General features: G+C 38.1%; 1 protein-coding gene across 10 annotated transcripts in view; it reads left to right on the top strand.

The window, feature by feature from the left end:
• Positions 1–7962, top strand: part of LOC106959533 (ankyrin-1-like) — a 49000-nt gene extending 41038 nt beyond the window's left edge. For 8 of the 10 annotated variants that reach the window (XM_015052154.1, XM_015052153.1, XM_015052159.1 and 5 more), the window contains 2 exons: positions 2271–2369; positions 5867–7962. In XM_015052154.1, the coding sequence (XP_014907640.1) occupies positions 2271–2342 (72 nt within the window). In that variant the 3' untranslated portion in view covers positions 2343–2369; positions 5867–7962. The remainder of the gene's footprint in view (positions 1–2270; positions 2370–5866) is intronic. The other 2 variants (XM_015052157.1, XM_015052152.1) reach the window with 1 other exon arrangement.
• The last annotated feature ends 2749 nt before the right edge of the window (positions 7963–10711 follow it).

Raw genomic sequence — 10711 nt, 5'->3', positions numbered from 1 at the left:
AGTGGAGCCGTTTAATTACATTCTTCATATGTGACTATGGGAGACACAGTCGGTGTTTTATTTTTTATTTACCGTATTTTCCGCACTATAAGGCGCACCTTCAATGAATGGCCTATTTTAAAACTTTTTTCATATATAAGGCGCACCGCATTATAAGGCGCATAGAATAGACGCTACAGTTAGGGTTGCCACCCGTCCCATATTGAACCGACACGGGACGCTATTTGTTCCGTACTCTACAAATGTGGATGTGTAATAATGAAGAAGTGGTCCCGAGTACTTTATATAGTAGGCTGCCCCAGTCATTGTTTCATTCACGGTGTTGGTGTTGCAATATTGTGCCCAACTGCTTTCTGGGTAACACAGACCAACCGACACGCTGCCGCCGCAGTCTCTGTCTCTCTTCCCGCGCCCCCTTCCCAGCTTTAAATGTATAGGGGCTGGTCCCTTGGTAACCCTAGTCGAAGCGCCCCGGATGAATGTCTAAAGCCACTTTGTTGACATAAAGAATGTCAACAAAACAGTCCGACTCCGGTCGGTGAGGAGAGCCTTCCGCGACTGGGCCGGGGCGTGGCCGGACGATGGTCACCCTTCTCCGTTCGCACACAGCATGTTGGTGGAGAACCTGGTGCTAAATGACCTGCAGACGACCTGATTCTAGATAGGTCAGTCAAACTTTATTAACAAATCAGCGTTCTGACAACTATCCCAGCATGCACCGAGCGCTTCTTCTATGGGCGAAAATGAAGTCGGCGGCTGCTTACCGTAGTTGCTAGACCTGTTGTGGCTCAATATTGGTCCATATATAAGGTGCAGCGGATTATAAGGCGCAGTGTCTGCTTTTGAGGAAATTGAAGGTTTTTAGGTGCGCCTTATAGTGTGGAAAATGGTAATCTTAATACAGCTGCTTTATGATAACCTCATAGGATTGTTAGAGAACAAGTATGAGCAAACATCCTCATGAAGACCAAGGAACATAGAAAACTATGTCAATAAGAAAGTTGTGGATAGGATCTGTTTAGGCTTCAATCAATGAAACTACCAAGAGGTGCAACTTCAAACCTGCCAGGTCATGTCTGGCCACCTTAAATTGAAACCCAAATAAGGATTGATTATTGACCACATAAGCAGTGGAGATATTCATGGTAACTTAAAGGAGCTTAAAGCTGAAGTGGGAGAATGTGTCAACAAGTCAAATATTAGCCACACACTCCACAAATCTGGTATTAAAGCAAGAAGGAAGCTGCTTTGAAAGAAAGTCATGTGCTCTGAGTTTGATTTTACCATAAGCTTTCTAGAGGAAACAACAAACGTGAAAAAGGTGTTCTGGTCAGATAGAAGTCAAATCGCTTCGGGCCACAAAAAACCAGTCACACCAAACGGATAACCAATTGAAATGAAGCTGGATAAGTCAAACTTTGGGGAAATACTGGAGGAAAATCTGATGAAAGAATGAAGCATCGAAGCATATTGGTGCAGTCAAAGTCTGCAGCTAAAAATACGGAAAAAAACTGGGCCAAGTGTCAGTCATGTCCACTGAAGGCCTTCATCCAATGAAATATTCTTATAACCAGAACAATGGGAGACATTTTCTCTCTCCAGACGTGCTACTATGGCAGAAACATACACCAAAATACCTGCAGCTTTAAATGCACCAATATAGAAAGGTTGAGTAAAAATGCATCCAACATTATTCAGATTTTTATTAGCAAAAGAAAACTGAAAATATTTTATTTTATTTCCTCACAATTAAACTCGACTTTATGTGGGTGTATTAAATAAAAATCCAATAACATATGTTAAAGTTTGTGGTTGAAACTAGAGAAAACCATAAAAAGTTCATAGAGTGTGAATGCTAGTTTCTGTTCAGATGGATGAATGCTTATTTGGGCCTTTAACAGTCTGTTCAAATACTTCCCATTTACTCTGTACCACATTCCCAGTGTTTTATCCATCTTTAAACTTTCCTGGTTTTCATCCTTGCTTGACTGTCTATGAATTGTTTACTTTTTTAACCTGTTCTTTCCTTTCCTATCAGCTGCATATTTCTGTCACATTTCATGATGTGTCCCCTGCTGCCTGTCTTCTTTTTTTTTTGTCTGAACAATTTTCTTTCTGTCCTGATATGTTTCCAACTCATTGTTTTCTTCTTTTATTTTATCCTCCTTTACTAATATTCTCTAAGCCTCTTCCTTTCCCCTTCTGTCTCCACCATCTGTCCTCAACCCCGGGACTTCATTCGATGTAAACTCCCTCTCCCCACAACGTAGACCGATTCTGTGGATGTGAAGAAAGGTGCTCAGATAGTGAAATGTGCCAGTCTGCGGAGAGTTAAGCAGTGAGGCAGACAGGCTGCTGCGTCCCAGCAGGTATGGGACTGACCTACAGTGCCTCGTCTGACCTGTGGTTAGAAAACATTTAATCTGGTCTCTCTGGATTAAATGCATCTAAATTTACCTTTGAATAAATACTAATGATATGTAACATTATACCGGCACAGCAATGTGAAAAAAATGATCAGCAAATAGACACTGTAGCTAAAACAATGTGGAAATTTTTCTCTCTCTTCCTCTCAACATAATGTAGAAGGGTTCTGTAAAGTAATCAGTAGTCAGTATCTTACCTCCATCTTACCTGCAGTAGCATTCTGATTTACTTTAGTTTGGGAAAATAGATTTTTTAAAATCCTGATCACTGTTTGGGATGATTAAACAGGAATTATCAAGACAAAGACGAACTGGTTGTCATAAAATAATGCAGGAGGTTTTATGTGAATCAACACTACAGCGTATGTTACATTCACTGTTTGTCCTCCATTATGGCCCTTGGCTACATTTTGTGATGTCATTGCACTGTATTAACATCACAAATACAGTGCTGCTTGACTGAGCGGTTTTGACAGCTGCTCAGTAAAAACTGATCACCGGTGGAAGCTGATGATGATCCATTTCTGGTCAGCAGCCAAGGTCTTAGTGGATCTGAGGCACCAAGTGTACCCAGAAACTATTTGAATTAACATTCAAATAGTTCGACAAACCCATGTCAAGAAATATCTTGTAGCAGTTGAATTAAGCAGTATTTTGTTTATTTTTAACCTTTAGTTACCTCTCCCTGCTAATTGCTAATAATGTTAACAGACCATGAATCAAATTGATATTTACTGTAAATATCGGTGGTGTTTTTGGATGTGGGCCATTTGGCCAATTGCCCAGGGTTGCATCATTCATTCAAGTACACCTCCTCCATGTGGTTTTAGAGGTGGCCTTAAAGCAGGATGGAAGTGTACTAAGTGTTTAGCACACCAGGTTAGGCAGTGTCTGTAGCATGGAGCTTGTCTGCCAAAGCAAAGTCCCGGCAACAATTCACCAATAATGTTGGAGAGAAGAAAGGATGAGGAGTTGTTCTTTGTCACAACCTCTGTGCCTAAGCAGCAAAATTTGGCATGCGTAGCTGAGACAGAACGCTGTGCTTTGCTAAAGAGGAGACATGCTTATCTTGGGACACATGGCGCAAGATAAGATTAGGTTGTGTGCTTTCTTCTTTGCACTACTTTGACTGACTGCTAGCTTGATTCTAAAGTGAAAAACTATTCTTCTCTTAAGTGAATAGAGTGATGTTTACAGTGGGGAAGATACTGACCACTGATGCAACACCACACAACCCCATGTCAAAAAATGTCTTCTCATCCTTATAAGTGTTGTAAAAGCACTCGATGAACCTCAATGTCGTTATTGTTATTAATTTATTTTTATGCAATTTCATTAGCTTTAGTCAAAAACATAACATTATAATCAAGTAGTTTTAATTTTTTTTAGATTGCTCACCAACTACTGAAAACCTTGACCGCTTCTGTGCTTTTTCATTCTCACATCATAGCATGGAGTTATATTTGTGAATAAAAAATCCTAAGGACAAGAAGATACTATGTTTACTTTGAAGATTTTCTTATTGACATGACGATTTCTTGAACATTGTCTGTTCAAGTTTCATTTTGCACTAGAACACTAATATAATTCCAAAGTTTCGATGCAGAGAGATCTTTAAAGTTGTACTAGGTCAGTGGTTTTTCTCAGTGCACATTGTGACAAGTCTGATAAAGTCTGACACAGTGTGCTGTCAGCAAAACCAAGACAGATCTTATAAAGTGGAGGCTCTCAAGGACAAAGCTGCCAAGGCAGTTGTCTGGAGAATTTGAGCCACTAGGCGGTGGGTCTGCTGCGTGTGTGTGTGTGTGTGTGTGTGTGTGATGGTGACTTGCCCTTTCTAAAATAAAGGCCATGACATTCCTGAGACTACTGATGTTTCAAGTGCCTCACTCTTGCATGTTAACCTGCGTTTGCCAACCAGTTTTGGTGAAATGCCACAGCAGCAGTAATGTGGGGTGTGTTGGGATTAAGATAAAGACTGTGGTTTGTACATGAGGGAAATTGTGAGCATTTTACCAAACTCATGGTGTGTGGGACTTTTCAGTCTCTTGCACAGAATTGTCATGTTTGCTTTGAAATTTTTCTTTTTGCATGCAGTCTCTTTTGTGCAGGTGCACCTCAATTAATTAGAGTGTCATAAGGAAGTTTATTTAGTTCACTAATTCAGTATGAAATGAGAACAGTGCATACAGTTGTTACACAAATAGACACATATGTTTGTTTGTTTTTTGTTTTGTTTTGTTTTTTGGGGGTTTTTTTCCCTGAAATATAAACCTACTGAACCTACAGTTGGTACCTTTGCCACCAAAAAGAGGGGCAGCTACCGCTGACTCTGAGGCATCTACCATGGTTTTGGTGGCAGCAGTGGCAGATTAATTATTTAATATGAATTGAATAAGAATATGAGCAAGTTTAAAACAAATAAATACAAACAAAGAACAAAATAACAATACATTACACATGTACAGCTGCCACTTATTCTTTGGTATTTGCCACCGAAGCCATGGCAGCCGTAGCATCCTCGTGGCAGCCGCCACAGCACATATAAAACTTAATGGAAATGCCACTTTCCATCAAGTAACTGCAGTCAAAATATGACAAGTTTTACACAGTTTAACAACCGATGATATCACCATTTGAAAAATAATTATTTACTAACAAGCAAAATAACCGGAAAACAGCATCGGCATTCCCCAAAACAGCAGCAGCAGCTCTGGCTGCTCATTGGCCTCTTAGTGGCGTCAGTGGAAGCTTCCAGCAGCTGTGGCAGCTGACACCAGAAGAGCTACTGCTAACTGCCACCGACACAAATTGAGCTCGCTGCCCCTCAACATTGAGCAACATCTTTCCCTTCTTTACTCTTTCGCCCAAAAAGTGTTTTTTTTGTTTTGTTTTTTTTTTGGTTCAGGAGTGTCTTAACACAAAGAGTGCAAGAGCTCCTCTTCTCGGTTGACTCTCGAAGCTGTGGGTATCCCTCATTGCTTGTCCAACACTGTCCTTCCACTCAACTTTCCACGCATAAATATACCACTCCCTGAACAGCCATCTTCTTTACCAATGTCCTTTTGTGCTGACCGGCGGGTGTCACTGGCTGTCTAATGGACAAATGTTACGTCAGCCGTTTTCCCCATGATTGTGTGTTGCCATATTATGTTAAATAATAATAATATTTTACTATATAAACAAAATTACTGACCCTATGTGAAATTCTAATAAAACTCATTTTTGAGTTACCATTAAGTCTGAGCAACAGTCACCAACATTAACAGAGCCATACAATTTAAATGAAGCCTTCTGTTTAATAAATGTTACACAAGTTTATGAATTAAAGTATTATTGAGATAGATTTACATTCTACTTGACTGAGATGCACCTGTACTCTATTAAAACACATGTACTGTAGCTTAATGCAGCATCAGTGATTTTCCCTCTATCCACAGAGTTCTCCACAAGATTCAACCCCTTCACCGAAACAATCGTACATGGACACATGACCAGCAGCAGCTGTCAGGCAGAAGACCACACAGGGACAGGCCGACAAATGAAAATGAAATCCCCCCCTCCAACACAACGACAGCGGTGTTGCCGACTTTCAGCACGTTTCAGAAGAAAAGGATAAAGATCTAACTTGTAGTTTTTAATTACCTTTTTATTTTTAAGAAACTCTGGTTATAAAAAAAAAACAAATCCTACTAGGCTAGAAGCATGATTTCATATAAAACAAAACCAAACACAGGCAAAAAAAAAAAGAGAAAGAAACGCAACCGACATGTGCTTCCTGTTATCTGTATCAGCATGAGTGATTGCTGCCGCATGGCCTGTCTTTAACTACAAATACAGAGGGAAACACAGGGGCTTGTAAGGGGGGCGGGATGGGACAGGCATGCAATGTTCATTCAATCACTGGTCTGATTTCTAAATTAACCTGGAAATTAACTGTTTATCAGTCGGAGAAAAAAAAAGAGACTACAAACTCAAATTCCTCTCTTCCTCAACACACAGATCCGTTTTAATCCCCTCTCAGTGCTCCGAGCCCAGTAAAGCTCCTCTAACCACCCAAGAATATCAGTGTTGTACATAATATTGTATGCACTCAAAAGCTCTACGTGACAGTGTGTTACGTGTGTTGTTTATGTTCTCTAAGATCTCTATGCGATGCCACTGATGCTGCTTTCATGTACATAAGAGATTCCTCCCTGGTTTCCTTGTTAGATCTGTTCTGTCAGAACCTATATAATATTAGTCTATATATCCTGAGGTCTTTGTGGGTACAAGAACATGCAAACGTTATGTCGCTCTGCCTGTTTTAATTCAGTTTATGCTCATTTTTCTGCACCTGTCACTTGCTGCCATCATTTAGACTGCAGTTGCTGCACTGCGGCTCTTTTTCCATCTGTAGGAGGCAGTTTTAATACCTTCTCTTTGTGTAGAAGGAAACAGTTTAGATGAAAGATTATGAGGAGACTAAACTTTTCTTCCATCTCTCTCTCTTCGTTTGCTTTGGTTTCGTCCACACTGTTTTGTAATAATATATCTCACCTCTGCGGTCACCCTATCAGAGCACATGTAGCAGTCCTGTCCTCCTTCCCCGACGGAGGACAGGATCCCACCTTCCGCTCGCAGCTGTCCAGTAAATCCTGCAGCATTTGACCCCACCACACGCACACACACACACACACACACACGGTGCACATACTGATCACCTGTCACTTGATGAGGTAGCTGAAACACTGGTAATGTAGCACTGATCTGACTGGGCAGGCAGGGGAGCATCGCGTCACGGGTCGAGGTCGTGTTGAGCTCTGATGTTTGTCCTTTGGATGGCTACTTGGAGCATAGCAAAGGCAGTCAGTCGCCGATCACTGTGATGAGAAACTGTAATACTGACCCGTAACTGTGAGCCTGGCTCCCCCTCGTCTCCAATCTCGTCTCCTTTCAATTCATCTTATGTTGTAATAATTCACTTTCTTAGACGTTTATTTATGTAATATTCAAAAGGAGCAATAACTGCTAACAAAAAAAAATATATATATATATATATTTATGTGTGAGAGTGTGAGAAAAGAAGGGAAATTTAAGGATCAAAGGTCACGGTCTTCCTAAACCTTATCACAGCTTTAGAGTCTTCTCTTTTTTCAGAAATGATGTCAGTAATTTAGGATTCACGAAAACATTGTTTATGTTGGTATGACTTCATATCATAAATCCAGTGGCGGTTTTTGCACAAATGGCACAAAACAGATGGAAATATGCACAAATCACTGTAGAACAACTCATGCTTAATCCATCTGTATAGTTTCTAGTTTGTGTCAATCTGTGAAGATACTGATTCTAAAAGAATGAAGTATTATAAATTTAACTTTTTATTGTTGCACATAAAGATTGAAAGTTTCGTGAATCTCAAACTGTGTTTTAACTTTAAAGAAGTGGCACCTACCTGCTCAGAGCAGGATAATCCAGTTAAGGTTCATCGGTCTCAGTTTCCTTTTTCAGATTTTGAATAAACAGAGAAAATGTCGTCCAAACTGCTAAAAAATAAAAGAGTGAAATACCTCTAGCAGTCTACAACTCATATCAAGTTCAGCTTCTTTACCATACTACATTGCATAGATGTTTATTTTGTTATAGTTTTACACTGTAACGCACTCCTCAATGACTGGGCACGCTCATGACGCCCTGGGTGGTGAGCCATGTCAAAAACCGTCACTGCATGAATCTCATCTGCAAAGTGCCCAAAGTTTGATTTTGTTGTTTATTTGAGAATGTAGGTGTGTTCAAGCAGTTTTTAAAACCTTAAAGACATACATATGCACCTTATAAGTTTGCATGTGTTTCTGGGTACCTCTTCTGTCCCAGATAAAGGGACAAGTTATAGTTAGGGTGTGATACTGCAAATAGTCAGAGACTTTATACATAAACTATCTGATCAGTTTTAAAAGGTTGATTTACCTCAATATGTGTGTGCCATCTCACATGATGCAAACTATTTAGACATGCGTTTAATTCCGATGTCACGTTCACCACTGAACTCTATCAGACAAAAAACCACAGAAATGTCGCAATAAGCATCCATCTGTAAATGTTTAGTAGGCTCCACAGCCAGAAGCGATGAATGTAAAAGTGGTGGTATTACTGTGAGTCCTGTTATGTGTTGGCTCTGTATTTCAGTAGATATTAGGGTGTTCACTCTGATGTTTAAAACTCAGTATCTGCTCATCGTACGTTTGACTTTCTCCTCACTTCATCACAAACATACATGAAGGACGGTTTTTAAACAGGAAAGCCTTGACTAGTATTTGCAATTATCTCTTTGTTAGAGGATATTTATATTTTATTATCTTATTTAGTACCTATGAAAGTAAGATTATCTACTGAAAATTTATTGAACTGAAAGTAGTTCCCGGTCTGTCACAGCATACGATTTGCACCATACAACGTAACACCTGTTTTTTGGTTACACTGCAGTGTATTTAAAATGCTTTGATTAATATATCAATGAAATAAATCCTGAAATGAGCTAAATTTGAGTATATATAGATGACTTGATATTATATATGTAAGAATATTTTCCCATTATGTTTCTTTTTGGAAATGTCAAATGATTATTCTTTCAGATATTTTTTTATTTTGTTTTATTTTTCTGGTGACTTGCTAATATCTTTTTATTATTTTTTCTGGTCTCAAAGGTTGATGTGCCACAATACATAAAGTACTTTTTTTTGTTGAAATTTATATGTGACCATTTAAAAAAAAAACATTACCAAAAATACAATAAATAAGCTAAATATCATAGCAACATCACATGTTTTATACATAATTAACTAAATATTAAAATCATAAATCAAAATATGAATTTATTATGCGTTTTTTTTTTCCTTTCAAGAGTGAAGTAGCTTTTATTTATTGTGATATTTCGATGTAAATTATTGACATTGCAACTGTAGAACCTCAAGTAGATTGTAGCAACTTATGTTGCAATGAAATAAGAACGATGAAATATTATTCTTATGCTTATTCTTATTCTTATTCTTATTATTATTATTATTCAATTTGGATTATTATGCAATCTAGTGTCTCATAAAATTAGCAAATATTTAAATTTATTTTAATGAATTGAGTTTTTAAAAACATATTTTTTTAAAAATGGTCACATATATAAATATTTAACAAATTATTCATGTATTGAATGTGACACCTCTGACTTTCTATTGTGCTGCAGTGTAAAACCTCTCACCTTCTAAACAGAGAAAACAAAAATAGCAAAATAATATATGTGGCTTTGAGCAAATATAACAAATTCATAAGTTCACACCAGTTTTTTTTCAGGATTTATTTTACTATATATGGAGGCTTAAAGTCGATTTTTGAACTTTTTAAGACTATTTATTTCATGTTTTCTAAAGGGATATTTCATCCTTCCTACATGTTTGGGTTGTTTTTACAAACTGACTGATTTTATGACTCCTCTGCTGATGTCAGGGTTAGTGTTACAGGGATCTGATTATTGGGGAAAACACACTAAGGGGGAGCAATCTCATAAAAGATGGAATTTCTTGAGGAATTTAGTGGCTTCGAGATGACAAGCATTTTTCCTCAACACAGCCCTCCCTCTATTGCTTTGTTTGTTTTTTTTATTTTTTTTATTTGTTGCCCTCTTACCAAATATGAGACTGAGCCAAATCTGAGGCTTCCACATGGTGACGAACTGAATGTGGTCAGAAAGGTGTCCGAGCAGGTGCCAGCAGGAGGCACTGTGCTTACAACAGCGAGGTGAAAAACTGGAAAGCCCTGCACTGAGGGACTGCCAAAAACGATGCCATGCACCAAGTTCATGCAAAAATATTAACTCCTGCAAAAACTAGAGAACACATGTATATTCCTTTAGAATGGATTGAAGACATTATTAACGCAATAGCATATTACTCGATACTAAGGAATGCAACTGCGCACATGCACAAAATGTTTTTAACATAAAAAGGCTATATATATATATGAAACATATAAATATATATATTTACTTAGAATGCTATGCACCCTTACTTGTCAACTGGGATTTCTATTATGTTATGGATGTACTTTTAGCATCATACAGCTGTAGCTACCAAGAGACTGTTGAGTTCTGGGTATTGCCTGCAACCTGGGGATAAATGGGGATATTATGGGTGTTTTAACTTGTTTTTTTTTTTTGTTTGTTTGTTTTTTTTGTTTGTTTGTTTGTTTTTTATTATTATTATTGTCATGGAGAGTCAAACATGGATTTAAAATATACATGTGAAAACCTTTTA

Source organism: Poecilia latipinna, unplaced genomic scaffold, assembly GCF_001443285.1.
Source record: "Poecilia latipinna isolate Pla-1442-1.1 unplaced genomic scaffold, P_latipinna-1.0 Scaffold1093, whole genome shotgun sequence".
Classification (NCBI taxonomy): Eukaryota; Metazoa; Chordata; class Actinopteri; order Cyprinodontiformes; family Poeciliidae; genus Poecilia; species Poecilia latipinna.
This window is presented reverse-complemented; position numbering and strand designations above follow the sequence as displayed.